Source organism: Mirounga leonina, unplaced genomic scaffold, assembly GCF_011800145.1.
Source record: "Mirounga leonina isolate KUSES-001 unplaced genomic scaffold, KU_Mleo_1.0 Mir_99, whole genome shotgun sequence".
In the NCBI taxonomy this organism is placed as follows: Eukaryota; Metazoa; Chordata; class Mammalia; order Carnivora; family Phocidae; genus Mirounga; species Mirounga leonina.
Window position 1 is genome coordinate 2,551,008 of NW_023270971.1, and position 20,232 is coordinate 2,571,239.

The 20,232-nt window shown below is 37.1% G+C and overlaps 1 protein-coding gene across 1 annotated transcript in view; it reads left to right on the forward strand.

Annotated features, from left to right (window-relative positions):
• The window catches only part of LOC118006810 (integrin alpha-2), a 101,826-nt gene that overhangs the window by 35,620 nt on the left and 45,974 nt on the right, over positions 1–20,232 (forward strand). The window contains exons 3-9 of the mRNA XM_034999611.1: positions 6,664–6,773; positions 7,731–7,822; positions 10,841–10,955; positions 11,128–11,255; positions 14,101–14,249; positions 19,171–19,321; positions 19,604–19,769. Coding sequence (XP_034855502.1) covers positions 6,664–6,773; positions 7,731–7,822; positions 10,841–10,955; positions 11,128–11,255; positions 14,101–14,249; positions 19,171–19,321; positions 19,604–19,769 — 911 coding nt within the window. The remainder of the gene's footprint in view (positions 1–6,663; positions 6,774–7,730; positions 7,823–10,840; positions 10,956–11,127; positions 11,256–14,100; positions 14,250–19,170; positions 19,322–19,603; positions 19,770–20,232) is intronic.

A 20,232-nucleotide genomic window follows, 5' to 3' on the forward strand; every position in this document is an offset into this window, starting at 1 on the left:
CATCTGTCATCGATTAGCTTCCATGCATATTGGATTAGCTTCAGTCCATTTCTTCTTCTTGGCCAAGAATGCTATTCTGATCCCTTTTCCAAAATAATCATGTCTTTGTCTTTCATTATGGCCTTTAAATATTAGCCAATATCATCCTTTATGTCTTTTTCCAAAGATAAAATTCTCTTGCCATTAGGTTATCCTGGCAGTGCCATTTAACATGCTTACTTTGTTTATTCTCAGAGTTTGCTTTTATTTTAAACCCATGACATATATATTCCTTTTTGTTCTTTCATTACATTTTATTTTCACTAACTTGTAACTTAGTCCAATTTTTGATTCTGGAAAGGCATTAGAAGTCGGACTCTAATAATCTTACACTTTTAAGCTAAAAACTTAATACTTTTATAAATAATTATTATGTTATTGCCATATAATTAAACCATCACTCAACACTGTTAATATAGATGTGCAAAATATCATGTCTCCTATCAACAAAGACCTTCTCTAAGCAGCCAGTAGGGGCAGAATAGTGAACCGAGTATCTTTTAGAACCCCATGAACCACCCTGGTGTTGATCCACCTACATTTGTTACACCATAGTTGTCCATTTCGTTTCCACTAAGTTTAAATAATCTTTATAGCTAAATTTTTTCCATGGTTTCTGTTATTTATCATAAGTAAAAATCTATAGTAGAAAAGGCACTTTAAATATCCCCAGCTCAGACTTCTTTCTCCCTTCCCCCACTCTGGACACAAATTTGTGTGTATACCTACAAACACACACACACACACACACACACACACACACCCATCTTTTGTGACTTGCATAGGGGATAGATCTGCTACTCCCAAATGTCTGGAGACCTTCAGTGATCTGTGAAAATTCTCCATGCCTCACTAGCTTGTCTTATAATTTAAAGCTTTCCACTGTGTTGATGCCTGAATGTCTGTTCCTGGAACAAAGTTCATTTACAAAAGTGAATGGGGCTTACATATGCACACCTTCCTGGTGGCCAGTTGTCTGAAACTTTTCCATCAGACTAGCTCCATCTGAAGAGGGATTTGGGGAATACAGAGTGGCATGGGTGGAAACTGTTAATTTGTTTATGGCTAATAGGATGGGAAAACAATGAATACCTGTCCTCTAGAAGAGTTCTAAGCAGAACTTACTATGATAGAAAGAATCAGGGGTTTGGAATGAAAGGACACAGGTGCAGATCTAGGCTTTGTTGCCAATTAGACGCTTAGACTTGTTTTTTTATAGGAAAACAGGAATAGTTGTAACACTTGACCTCTATTTATAAGGATCAAAGAAGACAGTGTACATTAAAAGTACTTTATAAACTATTAAACAGTTTATAAATGTTACTTTTCCAAATTTTATCATTGATAAAACAACCATCTGCCTAAGCACCTTGTTGAAATGTACTATCTCAAGGGCTTTGATTTAGAAAAATGTGGTGGTCTTAAAAATCATTCCTTCCCTTCGAAGAATGTAGAATTTATGTCATCACAAGGCTTTAAATTGAATATATCAACTTTTGATTTTAACTTTAGGAAAACTGCATGTTGGATGAGTCAACATAACAGAATCAGCTTTTATTTGATTCATCTGTTTACAGTACAAAAGCTCATTTCCAGGCTTTTTATGAAACAGAACAATAGGCTTAAGATGTTTTAGCAATAATGAGGTTGGTGGACTCGACATCAGGGAACTGAAAGACCTTGAGGGTTTAGCCATCCCCTATTTAAGGAAGCAATCTGGCAGCCAAAGGAGCCTGAGGTAGCGTAATGAAGCTTAGAAACTAAAATTTCCTTTCAACACACGCCAAAGGGTTTAACTATTAAATTTATAGCAACAGTATTTCCCAACCAGGAGCTAAAAATGAACTCTCTTTACCTGTCTTCCTCCTTCCTGGAGACTTGAAGTCTTCCCAGGTGATTTCTTTGCATCATAAACTCCTTTTACATTTCAAGCAGGAAGCAAGTAGCTATAGAGAACTCACCAGAACCCTTGTGTTGTCAGTGGCTTGGAACTAAACAATGTAAGGAACAATATTTATATTTATATACTATAGACTTTGAAATTTCTTACATTAATGTGTTATATACAATAGGCTTCTAATCCTAAGTAAAATATCCCCTTGGATGTCTGATAGATACCTCAAACTTAAAATACCTCACACTGAGCTCTTGAGCTCATCCTATCTCAAAATCTTGCTCTACTGAGAGTATCCCCCTTATCTGATCATGACCACTTGGTTCCTTTTAGTTTCTTTTTTTTTTTTTTTAAGATTTTATTTATTTATTTGAGAGAGAGAGACATAGTGAGAGAGGGAACACAAGCAGGGGGTAGTGGGAGAGGGAGAAGCAGGATTCCCGCCAAGCAGGGAGCCCAACGTGGGACTCGATCCCAGGACCCTGGGACCATGACCTGAGCCGAAGGCAGACGCTTAACAACTGAGCCACCCAGGCCTCCTTGACTCTATGTGTGTGTGTGTGTTTGCATGAGTATGGGTGTGGGTGTGTGTATTTAAAAACTAACCTCTCAAGAAATCCTGATGGCCCTACCTTCAAAATATATCTAAAATAAGATCACTTCTCACAGCCCTGTAGGAACCCCTCATCACCTCTTGCCTGGATTTTGCATTTGCCTCTGAAGTGCTTCACCTGCTTCACCTTGGCCCAATGCAATAATTCTCAACAAAGCAGTCTTCCAAATCCTTCTAAAATATGTCAGCTCACATTACTACTGTGTTAAAAAAAAATCCTCCAATGGCTTTCTCATGTCACTCACGGGCAAAGCCATGTTCTTAGAATTTCATATCAATCTTATGGGATCTGGCCCCATTACCAATCTGACCACCTCCTCCCACATTCTTCCTCTTACAGTGTGGTCCAACCACAGGGCTTTTGCACTCGCTGTTCCCACAGCCTAGTATTCTTCCACCAGAGTCTTATGGTTTACTCCTTCGCCTCCTTCGAGTCTTTGCTTAAATTGCACCTTTTCAGTGAGGCCCTTCCTGACCATTCTAATAAAGATTATAACACCCTCCACGCCACATCCTTCTCCTTTTTCCCGTAAAGCACTGATCATCATCATGATATGTTTTATTTACTTATTAAATTTATTGTCTATCTTTTCCCCACTAGAATGTCAGCTTCATGAGACCAGAATTGTTTGACTGACTTATTCATTGACGTATCGCCAGTGCCTAGAATCAAGTCTGGCACGTAGTAGGTCTAGCCACCACGTACAGCCTCACAGGCTGCATACTTAACAAGGCCAGAGCACACTATTTATATGGAAATGGTATCCCCTGGAGTTGTGCAAAATTTCAGCCCCACAGGATTTCAATAAACGTTTGTTGAATCAAAGAAAACATGTTTTGCCCTACTATCTTAAGTACATTCTGTCAATAATCTCTAGAAAAATCGCTAGTATTAAAGGAACACTTGCAGAGTTTATAGACTCACAGACCAAAGGAAGATATTTATAACAGCCCCTGGATTGTAGGTTTAAACTACCTACACCACCATAAATACTGTTTACTAACTAAACAAAGTATTTTGAATTCCACTGGAGGTGGGCAAATTGTCTGTGTTTTGGAACTCTACATAATCACTATTTCCCCACAAGATAATTGAACAGTAAGTGTTATTTTAAGTCATCTTGGAAGAATTCCCAGTTTCACTGTAGGAAAGAGAGTTTATATCTTGGGATTTTGTTTTGTTTTGAGAATCAGCACACACGACTGTTCATGCAGCTCTTTTGTCTGTTGTGATTACGTTAAATCCATTCCTTCAAAGATGTTTTACCATACTACAGCAGGGTTTACTCACTCACCTATCCTATTCTCCACCTTTGTAACATTTTCTCCTGGCATGTTTCTTCCTGTTACAGCTGATTACATAAGATTTTATAGCTAGGGACGCCTGGGTGGCTCAGTCGGTTAAGCGTCTGCCTTCGGCTCAGGTCATGATCCCAGGGTCCTGGGATTGAGTCCCGCATCGGGCTCCCTGCTCCACGGGGAGCCTGCTTCTCCCTCTGCCTCTGTCTCTCTCTCTCTGTCTCTCATGAATAAATAAATAAAATCTTAAAAAAAAAAAAAAAGATTTTATAGCTAAATATACCAGCCTCCCTCACCTTCCTGTCTGATTAATATAAGAATGTCACAATTCCCTTGGAGTAGCCACTGGTGACGTCGTAGCCTTTCCTTATGAGGATGAATTGTCAGGAACCAGGATTTCACCGAGGCCTGTGGGTAGAAGCGTGGGTAGAAGCGAGGAGAGTCTACTGGAAATGTTGCCAATAAGGGAGTTAACAATGGTCTTTGAAACATTCTCTGTAGTCACTAGCATGACCTGGAGGCTACTAACTAATGTGGTTCACCATATTGAAAGAATGAGTCATATATGATGAGGACACCCTGGTTCTTTACCAGTCACCAAGGTGATCTGGTTTTCCACTGTTACCTGTTGTCTTGTGTTAGTTTAATATGGCATCATACTGCCAGAGATTTACATGTTTTCTTTGAGAGATTTACAAGTACTTTCACATCCTTTTTGTTAAGAGGCACACAGTTGTGCAGATGTTTCTTTTTCTCTCTTCTTCCCATTTGATTCGTGTAGGAGGCCACAGCTCTCACAGCAGTAGTGGAGATGTCATACCCCCTCCTGAATGTGAGATTATCAAATCCCGAATTCTTTGGTGAGGTTGGAGGAAGTGAGGTGGGGAGGTGTGTCCAGGGAGCACTTAGTCAAGAGGAGACAGCAAGTAGCCTTTTGAGCTTTCTCATTGAGAAGTAGGTAACTCCATGATGGTGCTTTACTGCTGAAGACTCTGGAGAACAAGATGGTTAAATTTTAGATGAGAAACACTTAATTTTTACTCTTCAGTGTGTTTTTTGCCCTTGGGCTGGTGAGGATGGATGGAAAATGTGCATAATGAAAGTCGCCCAAATTACCACATTTAGTATTATTTGAACATGATCTGCTCTTACCTACATTATGAACAGTACAGCCTGGGCCCACAGTGTGGATGTGCTCTTACAAGTTGACCTTGGCTGGTGTCCTTCCAGTCCATAGCCTCCTTATACACCACACAGCCACACCCTCATCACGGTAGACATGGCCTGACCATCAGTTTCCAGATCCACCACTCCTTGATTATTCTGGAACACAGCCCATTTGTCCAGATAGTTTTCCCAATCTGGGCCCTATTGCCAGGCCTTTGTGCAGCTAAGAGGAAGGAGAATAAGCTAAGGGTTAAGAGCTTGGGCATCAGAATCAGTTACACTTAGCTCTCACTTACTGTGTAAATCATTAACTGTCTTTCAAAATAATTGGTATTTTCTTCTTTCCATGATTATTCACACTCTTCCCTCTGCTGAGAATGATGACTGCCACCTTCATCTTTCAATATCCATTTTTGCATCCTCTGACCATTTTAACATTTGTTCCAGAGAGGAACTTATTTATATCTTTCTGTTCATTTGTGTTGTTATTGTTTTACTTGTCATGTATCTTAAATAGTTTTACTAGATTTAGTAGATTGCACCTTAGTCTTTTTGTATCCATTGTGGCACTTAGTGTGAGGCACATGTTGTTTAATCAACAATGATAAAATATTTTTGCAGAAGGCTCATGAAAGAATTTAAGTTTCATCTAATCTGCCAACCTTGACAGGGAAAAAAAACATTGAATCAAATATGCTTCCTTAGTAACTGAATGCTGCTGAGTAATTAACCTACTATAGATTCTGAAGATCAGACTGTTTACATGGACTCTTTCTGTCCATTCTTCTGTAACCAGAAATGTTAGGTGAGTGTCTCCACAGGGAAACATTTAGTCTCTGGTTGGACAAGCTGGGTAGGAAATGAAACTAACCAAAAGGAGGATGGGAGCACCAGTATCCAAACTCTGCATCCTGTGTTCTGGCTACAAACACGTTACACATAAAGAAAGCTCCACAGTATATTTGCTCTGTGTTTTTGCTAAGGATCCTCTTATATAGACAATAAACAGTAAAACCACTTAGATAACTCATCTGTTCCCTAAGTAAATTAACATATGAAAATACTTAGGACAAGAAAAGCACTCAACAAATGTTAGTTTTTGTTTTGGTTTTAATATTGTTTCATTCTTTAAAGTTGTGCTGACCAATAAGGCAGCTGCTAGCCTCATGTGGCTACTGAGCCCTTGAAATGTTACTTCTCCATACTGATTTGTGCTCTGAGTATAAAACACACTGAATTTCAAAGACTTAGTATGGAAAAAAGAATGTCATATAGCTCATTAATAATTTTTATTTTTAATGATTGCATACTAGTTTGGTATATCAAGTTAGATAAAATATATTATTTAAGTGAATTTCAGCTTTGCTTTTTATTGTATTAATGTGACTACTAGAAAATTTTAAATTACATATGCAGATCACATTTGTGACCTGCATTATATTTCTATACTGTATGCAAATATTCATTAAGAATCTTGATCAGCTAAGAGAAAAGGAAAAAGAACAAATTATAACTGAACAAATATGAACTATTTTCTTATTAAGATTGAAATTAAATGTGGGGGATTTTTTCATTGTTTTGTGGTCAGTTTTAAACTTTAAGAAACTATACTAACATTTTATATCTAATGAAAAATAATTCCTATTTCTAGGTTACTAGTTGGTTCACCTTGGAGTGGCTTTCCTGAGAACCGAATGGGAGATGTGTATAAATGTCCTGTTGATCTGTCCAATGCTACATGTGAAAAGCTAAATTTGGAAAGTAAGTAGTAATTAGCAATATGACTTTTTACAAATAACAAGATCTCATTTGATGTAACTCTAATTTAAAAAAATAACAAAATCAATCATAGTCTGTCTTGAAGAAACATAGACAACTTTTTTGCCTTTATTATCTTTAGTCATATGGGGTCCAATTGTATCCAAATTTCCAACACAGCTTAAAGACCTGATTTAATAAGATACATGAGAAATGTGCTGCCTCTTGGACCATCTACCCCCAGACTGTGGACCAGTTTCCATCAATGTTCAGGATTATTTTGCTGATTATTTATAGATATCTAAGTCTAACCATACCTCTTTCCCTCCTCAAAACAAACCATTAGGTATAGACCTGTCAATACTAGTGTTGCTTTTAGAGATGCTGAGAAACACTCTGTTGCATTCTAATAAAAAAAAATTGTCACTATTTAGAATACTTCGTAATTGTTTGTATTTACTATTTTACATGGCTAGTCTCATGATTTCCTTTTAAAATTCAGTCATTAATGTTTTGGGCCAGCTTCTACTGTATGCATTTTTTTATAACACTTTAAGGATTTTTTTTTTTCTGATCCATAATAAAACATTAGATGGAGCTGTTGTGACCTTGAAAAGAGTAGGTTGGCAAATTGTAGACCAAATAGTGTCCTCAGGTTTGTATTGTTTGGCCAGCATTTTGTTTTTAAAAAATTTAAATTTAAATGCCTGTAAGTCATGCCCTTTACAGACACTACCCCCTAATATCTGACATTCTGTAACCTCACTCATTTAAGTGTACAAGCTACCAGATCACTGAAGGCCTCCTTTCTTTACATGTGATTATGTAATGTGAGTACCTGGATATATGACACCAAATTCAATGCTACACATAAGCATCAGTGTGGGGGTCTTTTTTTAAACAAGTTTAAATAAATGGTGAAGATTTATTCACTTTTTAAAATATTTTTCCCTTTGAAAGGTGCCACAAGCATTCCCAATGTTACTGAAATGAAAACCAACATGAGCCTTGGCTTGACTCTCACAAGGAACATGGGCACTGGAGGATTTCTCGTGAGTGTTTACCTTTCAAATTCCCATCTATTTCAAGAAAGTATGAAGTTAGTGTCTTCTCACCATCCCACCTATCAAATCAAATCTTGACACTTAAATATTAGAGTTTGCTTTTGGATAAATCATCCATTGTGGATATACAACATGAAATGCCCATCTGTTGATGTATAGACTTCTTAAGATATTCAGCAAAAGCATTGCCACAGAATGTCTTAGAGAAAAGCAACACAAGGAACACCGATTCTTTGCCCTTGGAAAGTACTCTTAGCATTTGTTGATAATAGCAGAATTCCAGGTCTCATTTCTCCTTCCCGTAGGAACATTCAAGATAGGTACTGCTAATTCAGAGAGTGGATTTCAAAGCTGAAGAGTATTTCTGTCTTTAATCCTTTGCTGTAACTGTTGGTAAATCTGATATCATCTAAGTCATGGCTTGGTCTCTTCTTATTTCATATTAGTGTTTACTCTCATTTAGTTTCTAGAATGCTGAGGAAAGAATCACAAATCAGTGAGAAAAAAATACCTTCTTTAACAAGCGGTCTGGGGACAATTAATTGGTTAATAACTTGTATATTCAAATATGCTTTCAAGTGAATTAAAGAGTTAATATTAAAAACTGGAAGAAAATGGAAATTTTCTGAAAGACGGAAAAATTTCTGAGCTTAGAACTAACAGGAGAAATAATATAGGAAATTGTTGAAAATATCTGACTATATTAAAAAATGAAAACCATCACATACCAAAAAAAATTTTAAGGCAAATAAAAACCCAATTTTATTAGACATTCCCACCAGCTCATAGATGATCCTAGTTATATCGCCCTGTTAAAATAGCCATAGAATGCTTAATTTAACTTTACATTAGTTATGTCTATACGATTGACATGCTAACTTAAAAGCCTATGTGTATAATAACTAAATTATTCTAAAAATATAATCAATTTTTAACAATGTCTTTCTACTTTTACTAATAGATACTAGTATTCAGACATGGTATTCAGATATCAGGTATTGCTTATAATATGTGTAATTCAAAGCAAAATGAATATTGCAATGAATCTTCACAGTTTATGATATCCCAAAGTCTTTATAATAGCGTTGCTTTCCTCTTTTTTTTTTTTTTTTTTTTGTTTGCTTGTTTGTTTTTAAGGTTGAATAAATTCAGGAAGAGGAACATATTGAGATATAGGGATTACAGGTTGTACTTCAAAATTTTTAATGTGTAACTTCAGGTAAAGTAATTTAAAACTGCTAGAGAATTTAAGAGATTAATTTAACAATCAATGTAGCAAGCAGAGAAGGCGCAAAGGGGGAGGGAGGGAGAGAGAGAGAGGAAAAAAAGAAAGAAAAAAAAAGCCAAAGCTTCCTTTACATACCTAAAAGGTCAAAATCTTAAGATACTCTTAAGAATTATGTGGAAAAGACTGACAATCATCACATTTTTTTTTTTAAACTTCTTAAGTTCTGGGCTTAAAGCAGGAATGTAGTTCTGGCATTAACAATTGGCATATTCTAATTTCAACTTCTAAATGCTGTTTTCCATTGCTTTTAAAACAAAAAAAAAAGATCTTGAATATTTCATGAGTTACTGTTTTTCAAGGTGATTTAAAAAAAAACGATTGGGGATGGGGATATAGGAATCAATAATTGGTATCTGTTATTTGGTAAACTAACCAAAGCCGTCAATTGTGATTGTCCCTTAACTAACTGGCAAAATGAACCAGTTTTATAGGAGGAAGAACTATGGCTTATTCATTGAGCACGAAATATGACCACAGCTGCTTTTCCTTCGAGCAACCAACAATTACTGGATCAAATAAATTCCCTTTTATTCTTCCAATTGCTTTTTGCAAGTTCACACTTTTTTGTTAAGCTTTAATAATTGATCCACAGCTTTACCTAATGTTAAACTTTGTAGGTGCTCTTTAAGATCTTGTCTAGACTTCTCTTTCCCATTTTTGTCCTTTTACATCTAGCAATTTTAATATTATTTAATGTGACGTTTTCTGTGTGATTTAATCACAACTGAAGCAGGAGTTCTTGGCATTCAAGGGCTGCTGAAAAAGAGAGATTTGAGGCTGGGTTGACGGGACTATGAAGAATTGTAGTATGTCTGGTGTGGGCAGGGAGACAAGTGGTAGTTTGGATGACCTAAGGTTTTATGTAGTAGAAAAAGGGGGATCAGAAGTCCTCAAATAAATACTTTAGAACAAAGTCAGAAACTGGCAGTTCATGAACATCATTGTGTTTGTTGAGCCCATAGAGTTTTTTGGGGGTTTTTTTAATTGAATTTTCACAAAGAATTTGTCCTCTCAGGCCCTCCTTGAAAATTGGAAAGATCTGGCAAGGCTGGCAATGGGCAAGAGCCATGGTGGCTGCCCCTGGGTTCTTCATTCATCATGGCGTCTATACCAGCCCAGAACACTCCTAGGTTCCTGCCTGGCCCTGGGGCTTGTGGGCCTATGGTTTCTGCTGAATAGAATAAGAGGTAGTAGACAGAGAGCATAGTAGTATAAGTGAGTGGTATAATCTTTGTTCAAGAATAATAATAGCAATGAAGCTGGCTTACAATTATGTAGCATTTTGCTATTTACCCTGCACTGTTCTAAATGTTTTATATCTATAGACCCACTTAATCTTTACAACAACCTTAAAAGATAATAGGTATGATTATCCTCGTTTACAGATTCAGCCCCTGAGGCCCAGGTAACTGAGAGACCGAAGAGGAAGGAAAGCACCCGCTTTCTCTAGCTTGGGGGGTGACCAGAGGGGCTTCTCCCTGCACCATCAAGACCTGCCTCCCAGCCCAGCGGCCACCTTCTTTCTCCCTTACTTCTGGTTGCTCTTTCTTTCTGAGACACTTTCTCTCAGAGGCTTTTTTTTGATCTGTTAGTTCGTTACAAGAGTTGACAATTCCTAGTATCTGGTAAAATCATAGAAATGATCTCTGAGTTTTACCAATGGAGACGTAGAGGACTCATGTTTTCCATGTTTTGTCATTGCTCTCATTTCTCTGAAGACGTGTGGGCCCCTGTGGGCACAGCAGTGTGGAAGTCAATATTACACAACTGGGGTTTGTTCTGACGTCAGTCCCGATTTTCAGCTCTTGACCAGCTTTGCACCTGCAGTTCAGAGTAAGTGATGAATGTGCAGAGGGTCTGAGCAATGCCTTACATGAAGGGGGAAGGTGGGATTTATCAAGTGCCACCCAACTCCTCAAGTCCATTTTACTTTGTTCCATTTGCATATGTGTGTGAAGACTGAATTACCTATGGAAATCTGTTTCTTTCATCTTTTCCTGTGTAGCCTGCCCTTCCCTCATAGATGTTGTGGTTGTGTGTGATGAATCAAACAGTATTTATCCCTGGGATGCAGTAAAGAATTTTTTGGAAAAATTTGTCCAAGGCCTGGATATAGGCCCCAAAAAAACACAGGTATGGATTTGAATAATACATACACTAACCCACAGCTTTCTTTCTGAGAAAATATTGTTAGCTATGACGTCTTAATTTTTGCATTTGTCAGATCCCCATATTAAATGCATTTAATGGTAATCTTGACAGTTAATTGAAACTTGTACTACATTGAGTTGTTCTGTCTATGCCTTTGCCCAATGCTGGTTTTTGAGATTTGAGACTTCTGTTTCTGACACAAGCATCGGATGTGGGATAGAGCATTTTGTGTGTGTGTGTGAGAAAGAGAGAGAGAGTGGAAGTGGGGGGAGGGGCATAGGGAGAGAGAGAGAGAGAGAGAATCTCAAGCAGGCTCCACGCCCAGCACAGAGCCTGACTCGGGGCTCGATCTCACGACCCTGAGATCATGACCTGAGCTGAAATCAACAGTCGGATGCTTAACTGACTGAGCCACCCAGGCATCCCTGAGATATAGCATTTTAATCCTCTTTAGTTGCTTATTTTTCCCTCCTATAACTCATGAATTTATTAATACATTTTAAAATCCTGTATGTATTCTTTCTTGACAGCCACTTGGACTAATAATTTCTTTTTATTGTTTGCTGGTAAAACAATTGTCCTTGAATTCTGGAATTTTTTTATAAAGAAGTCCATAGACAGTATAATCCTATCTTTCATTATTTTTTAGTCTTTTATCATATTTTAGTCTATCCTTCCTTTTTTACACAGGACACTTCTTTTAAATAATTTTGTGTAGCTGCCTGTGTTTTAATGAGTCTTTAATTTGCTTTTCTGTCTTCTTGAGATAGGCATCCAAAACTCAGGAACAGAAGCTTCTCACTTTCCAAAAACCAAATAGCATTTATTGTTAAAGTTTTGGGTCTTTTTTCTTTCTTTTTTATTGGATTTGCCATTTCATGGCTTATTCTGGTTGTAGAACCAACATCAACAGGAACCAGTTCACAGTTACCAGTGTATGTTTTTGGGTTGTTCCTGTCATCTGAGGCCTTAGTGTCCAACATCTAGTAACAATTGTTGGAACATTTCCCCCTAAATGTTTTGCAGTTAGCTATATTGAAATTTGATTTTCTGCTTTCCTGTACAGTATTACAAAATATTATTGTATGTTTTCCCCATTGACATTGCTTTTCAATACCTAAAGGACACTAATGTCCACTGAAACTTTGGAGGTTTCACTGTGTGAAACTTCTGTGAATAAGACTATGTGTAGGGGCACGTGGGTGGCTCAGTCAGTTAAGTGTCTGACTTGAGCTCAGGTCATGATCTCAGGGTCCTGGGATCAAGCCCCACATCAAGCCCCATGGCAGGCTCCATGCTCAGCAGAGAGTCTCCTTGTCCCTCTCCCTCTGCCCCTCCCCCAGCTCGTGCTCTCTCTCTCTCTCTCTCTCTCTCTCTCAAATAAATAAAATCTTTTTTAAAAAGACTAGGTATAGCACTGATTTCTGTATAGCACCATCTTAAGGCCCATCATAAGAGAAGTGTTCCTAAGTATCTGCTTATTTTATCTGTCTCTAAATGGATTACCCCCATTACAAGATTTACTCTATTTCATAGTCTCTCGCAAGGAATTTAAGGCCTTCCTCTTCTTGTCTTCCTACCCTAATACATCTTTTTCATCTCTAGAGGTGCTTTACAAAGTCTCTTTTTCTTCCAATCTAAATTTGACCTTTCTGTAAGTCCTAATATACTACATTTCTTTGAGTCTTCTATGCATCACTCCCCTTTCTCACACCGAAGTTCTGGGGCTGTCATGGGAGTTACTAACATCTTCCTCTCATTTTAGACTTTTAAATCCTTAGAGTTATTTTTGACCCATCCTCTCTCTCAAGTCTTACATCCTATCCTAAGGAGAAGGCTCCAGCAATATCATGTTTTTCACATCTTCCTAATGCCTACTTGATTGCTTCCTAGCAAAAGTAGCTGATTGAACTCAGAAATCCAGGCCTTGCACCTTCCACCTTCCTTACAGACTGACCTCTATTTTAGAGACCTTTTTACCACTAATCTCCTATTGCCACTTCTTGTTCTGAAAGCCCCCAACTCCTAGGCATAGAGGATGATTTCAGTGCTGAGAACCAGGATGTTAATAGAAGTGTTTGGCCTTCTTGATCTAAAGGATTAGGATATGTGCCCCAGAATCTTGTTCAGAAGTTGTTCTCTCTCTCAGGTCTTTCAAATAAGACTCTCCCTAATGGCATCTTCTCTGAAGGCCAGAAACTTCTTGCCCACATGCTCATATAGCAGGTTTCTTCCAAAAATGCTGAAGTCTGTGATTAGAGGAAATCCAGAACAATAAATTGACTGTGTTGATTAGCTCACTGTTTTGTTTTGGGTTTTTTGTATTCAAATCTAATTCTTTGTTTAATATGCAAATATTCTCAATTGATGAGCTGTTATCTTCCATCTATGACTGCTTATAATTGTTTACTAGCTCATATCCATTGTTAATTAGAAAATTTATATCATTTAATCTTCTTGTTAATGAACTTTATTCTAATATTTATCCATATTAAAATATTACAAGACAGTGCTTTAAAATCTATTACTAGATAATCTATAACTATTATAGTTGAAAATATGTAACTGTTACTCTTGAGAACCAAATTATACCAGATAGGACCTCATCTTGCTTATCAACAAGTACTGCTGCTTTTTCCTGACAGCCTCTAACAAAGAAGTCATTCTATTGGAAGAAAAATAACTATTCTTAAGAACAAAATTGGAAATGATTCCCTTATACTATCAGCCCACATCCAGATGCACTTTTGATTTTGATTATATTGGTTAATTAGAAATTATTTATAACTTAATGACAAGCCTTTAATGAACTTCTGCTTTCTTGAAGGTGGGGTTAATTCAGTATGCCAACAATCCAAGAGTTGTATTTAACCTGAACACTTTCAAAACCAAAGCTGAAATGATTGAAGCAACATCCCAGACATACCAGTATGGGGGAGACCTCACAAATACATTCAAAGCAATTCAATATGCAAAGTAAGTTATGATGCTAATAGCCCAATATTTTGATAAAATAGAAGTGCTTATAAATAAGAAAGACCAAAAAAAAAAAGACAAAAATAATGTACCTGGTACTTAACACTTAAATTAGAAGTAATAAAGAAGAAAAGTTCAAACGTTCTGTCACTTGAACACTTTGAAAAGGCAATAGGAAATGAAATTTTAAAATCTTTGATTTCTAGGACTTTTAAAAGATATTCCATGATTTTTTTAAAGATTGTATATGCGGGACGCCTGGATGGCTCAGTCGTTAAGCGTCTGCCTTCGGCTCGGGTCATGATCCCAGGATCCTGGGATCAAGCCCCGCATTAGGCTCCCTGCTCCGCGGGAAGCCTGCTTCTTCCTCTCCCACTCCCCTGCTTGTGTTCCCTCTCTCGCTGTCTCTCTCTCTGTCAAATAAATAAATAAAATCTTTAAAAAAAATAAAATAAAGATTGTATATGAAGTAGATGAAATGACATTAAAAGACCTTAGATTAAGTAGGAAATGGAGCGATCTGCAATTATTTGTTAATATTTATCAAGGCCACAAACGACTTGAGCTAATGGAGCACTTCATGCATATTAAGAAGGGTCATAGAATCTTAAATGTTAATGACCTAGGAGTCTGAATTAAATGGAATGGGTTCACTATGCTTATTACAACCCAGGGCAATGTGAATGTTACAACTATGCAACGCTCTTAATTTTTAGCTCAGTTTCTCTATTTTCTCAGCACTCCTGCGTTCATCTTCACTCTGTTTTAATCACGTACCTTTACAAAAATGCTAAAGATTCTCCTATTCTTAAAAAATAAATGAGAAAAATAACTTCACCTTCCCTTAAACCCACTTCCTGCCTTTGTCCTTGTGTTGTGCATTTCTTCCTTCTACTACCATACTCCTTGAAAAATTGTCTTTACTCCCTCCCTCCACTTCCTTGAAACATATGGCTTGCCACCAGGTAAACGTGGGCCTCTTTATCAGCCAGCAACCCAGTGGTCCTGCCTCAAACTTCATCCTCTTTAGCTTCCCTCACTATCTGCTGCTGATGAGCACACACTGCTCTTCCAGCCCCAGTTGCCATGACATCACCAACTTTTAGAATCCCTGCCAACTTTCTGCAACAATTTTGCCTCTTCATTGGCTCCTTTTCCTATTTTTTCTTCACTAAACAGAGACCTCTTTTTTTGTCTCACTTTCCTCTTAGGCATGGTCTCCACTCTCATGGCATCTCCATTAGCCCTGTGTAGGTCACCACATTGCTATGTGGTCAGCTCTGAACTCTCTCCCAGAATTCACACAGGCATCCAGCTGATGCTGGAGATGTTTAATTTGGAGTGTTGGCTCACTTATCAAATTCAGTACATCCTAAACCAGCCTTATTCTTTTCCCTACCCATGCTCACGACTTTTCCATTTTGATTCATGCTACTGCCTTTCCCCTCAGTCATTCAAAGTAAGCACTTGCAGGTTTTCTTTATTCTTTTTGTTCTTCCTTAGTAGCACACGTCTGGCCAGTCACCATGTATACTATCTTTCCTATTTCTGCATTTCCTATTGTATCTGCCCCTCCTTTTTTCTGGGTGTATATGTTAGTTGCTGTTTCTATCAACTGGTGACTTTCCCTATATGTCTCAAAAGTGGATTTCCTACAAGTGGATTGATTTGGTTAATCTCTATTGTCCCTATTGAGATGTTCTTTTGGGCCACACCATTTCACAGGCTGTGGCCAGTTAATAGGTCAGTTGCTAACTGGCAAAGTGCCCTTTATGGCCTGGTAACCTAGACTCAGAGGAACAGTAGGTTGACATGGAGAATGGCCTAGAAGGAGCTACAAACTGCAGAGGGCCTGTGTTTTCAGCAGGAAGTATGGATGTGGTATTTTTCCCTGGAAGGAGCTCAGGGACCTGGTAAGATCTCCTCACAAAAAGAATGGCCACTGTCTGTTAAGATGTGACTTTTTGGCTTTTATCATCTTTTCAGAACTTTGGTTTTCTCTCCTGTACCATCATCTTGCTCTTACCACTATTTCCCAAGCTAATTGAAGTCTTTCCATTGTTAGGAGAATCACCTAACTTCTTACTCACACCTTCCAGAAGTTAATTACCTTTTCTTCTCTTTTCTTTTCTTCATTTCTTTTTTTCTTCATTTCTTTTTTTCTTTCTTTCTTTCTTTCTTTCTTTCTTTCTTTCTTTCTTTCTTTCTTTCTTTCTTTCTTTCTTTCTTTCTCTTGGTCTGTTTCTTTACAACATCAAATAGAATTCTGACACTCTTTTAGTAAATATTGCCATTTTCCATTAATCTTATTTCATTGACTGTCTATGGTTATGATTTATTATTCCAAGACCTGAAGTTAATCAGAACAAATGAGGCACAGTTTCTACCCTCAGAAATCTTATAATCATACATGAATTCTACCATGTGTCATAAAGAGTATAATTCACTCAACAGGTATTTCATGTGAGTACTGTATTCAAATTTGTCTGGGTGACAAATATGAAATATTTTTCTACACTTCAACATTCTGTTGTGTAGGAAAGTTTTAGGGAATAAAATGATATTCTCAGTTTTAAACATGTTGAAATTAAAGTGTCCCTTGCACATTCAGGTGAAAATATTCAGCAGGCATTGAATGTATAAATATGAAATAGGAGAGATGAATGGAAATAGATGTAGACTTTAAGGTGTCATCATACAGGTGGTAGGTAGTCCAAAGGAGTGGGTGGCATTCCCCAGAAAGAATGTGCAACAGGAGTATCCAATAGACAGGAAAAAAGTTGTTAGACAACTGGATACCGATCTAGAAACAAAATAAAGCTGAATTCCTGACTCACTCCTTGAATCAAAATAAATTTCAGCTGCACCAAAATTTAAATCTAAGAAAATGTAATTATTAAGGGACTATGAGAAACTTGGGAAGTTAAAGAAACAAGTCTAGAGATAAGAGGTCCTTTTAAAATACCATGTCAAATATAAAAGAATACACATAAAAAACTAATAAAATTGATGTCAAAATATGCAATTTATATACAGAGGTAATACCACTAAAATTTAAAAGATTAATGAACTGAGGAAAATATTTGTGATATATATGAAAAAGATGATTTTCTTAATTAACAAAGAGCTCTTACTAATTAGAAAATAATGAACAATACAAAGAAAAATGGTCAAAGATAAAAGAAAAATCAAGAGTTCATAGAGAAAAAATACAAATGGCTAATAAACATAAAATATTCATTATCTCGGGCGCCTGGGTGGCTCAGTTGGTTAAGCGACTGCCTTCAGCTCAGGTCATGATCCCAGGGTCTTGGGATCGAGTCCCGCATTGGGCTCCCTGCTCTGCAGGGAGCCTGCTTCTCCCTCTCCCACTCCCCCTGCTTGTGTTCCCTCTCTCGCTGTGTCTCTCTCTGTCAAATAAATAAATAAAATCTTTTAAAAAAAAATATTCATTATCTCTTCATAATGAAAAAAACACATATTAAGACAATTATATATTCTCACTTATCAGAATGTCCCCAATTTAAAAGTTTAATAATCCTCATTGTTAAGGAAAGGAGATGGAGATACTTGCATTCTTTTACATTATGGAAATACAAATTGGTAGAAATTTTTAGAGTCCAATTTTGCAATATCTTTCAAAGTTTGAAATGTGTAAATCTTTTGTCCCAGTAATTTCACTACTAAGATTTTATCCTACTAATACATTTGGAAAAGTATGCCAAGATATATACACAAGGACATTTATTACAGCATTACTTGTAAAACTCAAAATGGCCTAAATGCACAATAATGGAGAATTGGTTAAACTACGGTTACCCCCAAATAATGAAATATTATGCAGCCATTAAAAAGGAGAGCTTTGGAGGCACCTAGGTGGCTCAGTCAGTTAGGCATCTGCCTTTGACTCAGGTCATGATCTCAAGGTCCTGGGATTGAGCCCAACATCAGACTCCCTGCTTAGCAGGAGTCTGCTTCTCCCTTTCCCTCTGCCCCTTCCCACCTCACTACTTGTGCACTCTCTCTTGCTCTTTCTCTCAAATAAATAAGTCAAAATCTTAAAAGAGAGAGCTTTGTATGTGCCTATGTGGAAAGATCTCCATCAAAATGAAAAATTACTGTGTTGGGGCACCTGGGTGGCTCAGTTGGTTAAGTGTCTGCCCCTAGCTCAGGTCATGATCCCAGGGTCTTGGGATGGAGTCCTGCATCAGGCTCCTTGCTCAGCAGGGACCCTGCTTCTCCCTCTCCCTCTGCTGCTCCCCCTGCTTGTGCTCTCTCTCTCTCTCCCTCTCTCTCTCTGTCAGATAAATGAATAAAGTCTTTTTAAAAAATGAAAAATAATTGGCTAGCCTATGTCCCCATTTGCATGAACATTTGAGGAGTAGATTACGCATATACATCTAAATAAAATGTTTTCTATAAGGAAACAAACAGATAAAGGTGGTTACCTTTGGAACAGTGGCTTGGTGTCAGATTTTTATTTTATACCTTTCCAAATGCTTTGACATTCTTTCACCAAGTATATTTATTACTTTTTAAAAAGCAATTTCATATTGAGAAAGTAAATGCAGATCCAGTGAGTAAAACTGGTGATAGGACTGAATATCTTTGCTCTGTTGATTAATATTAATGAATTGAATTTTGTTATCAGAAGATAATCTTAAGGATTCTTGATGTAAATACACACACACATGCCATAGAAACTATGGAAATTATTGTTAATGCCAAGTAAGATTTATATATATTTCCCTATAAGCTGCAAATAGAATGTAGGTAAATATGTCACCAGACCTATAGAGAGAAATTCTAAGTCACAGTAGGTCATGCTCAAAGAAGTTAGTTTCACATTTATATTTCTAACCAGAGGTCCACATATTAGCTTCATCTTTTGATCGTGAGTCTTTAATCTTATCTGCCACAGAGATTCTGCTTATGCAGCAGCGGCTGGAGGACGACCGGGTGCCACCAAAGTAATGGTGGTTGTAACTGACGGTGAATCGCATGACGGTTCAATGTTGAAAGCCGTGATTGATCAATGCAACAATGACAATATACTGAGGTTTGGCATAGCAGTAAGTAGATTTTCTTTTTAGTTGTCTTTCAGTGGATGGGTAAGTGCTCCTTTATAACATCACTTCGCAAGACTGCACTTTCTCATTTGGTGCTCACAGCTTTATAGAAAAGATTTGCACTCAGTCTCGCTTCTTGTTGATTTTCAGTCCTGTTGACGAAGGGGGTGTGGATTTACTTCTCCAGAGGTCCTATTGTGTTCAGAAATAAATACTAGAAAGTGCTAGTAGGGATATTGGAGTACAGCTATAATGACTTTTTTCCCCTCTTCCTCTATTTTTAAGGTTCTTGGGTACTTAAACAGAAACGCCCTTGATACTAAAAATTTAATAAAAGAAATTAAAGCAATTGCCAGTATTCCAACAGAAAGATATTTTTTCAACGTGTCTGATGAAGCCGCTCTACTAGAAAAGGCTGGGACACTAGGAGAACAAATTTTTAGCATTGAAGGTAAAAGAACATCTTTCAAAAACTTTTTTCAAGAATTCTTGATTTTATTACTGTATTCTTGCTCTGTTAATGTTAACTTATATACCTTATATGAAAAGAACTCCTATGGTGATGATTTTCTCTATGGCCCTAATGCTAGACAGGTGACCTGGGTTTTGTTTTACACCAATTTGGTGTGGACTTCAAGCAAAGCATTTCGATTCTGTTGACCTTTATTTCTCCATTTGTAAAAGAAAAGATTTTGATAAAATATTCTTAAAGATTAAAAAAAAAAAGAAAAGAACTCCTATGAATCAGTAATTAAAATAGACAACATGAGTGAGTTGTTCATAAAAGATAAGGTACAAATGGCTGATAAACATAAGAAAATATTCCCAATTTCAGTAATTATTTTAAATTGTAAATTAAATCAATGTTACTTTGTGCCTAAAAGATAGTAATATATAATCTTGGAGATATTATG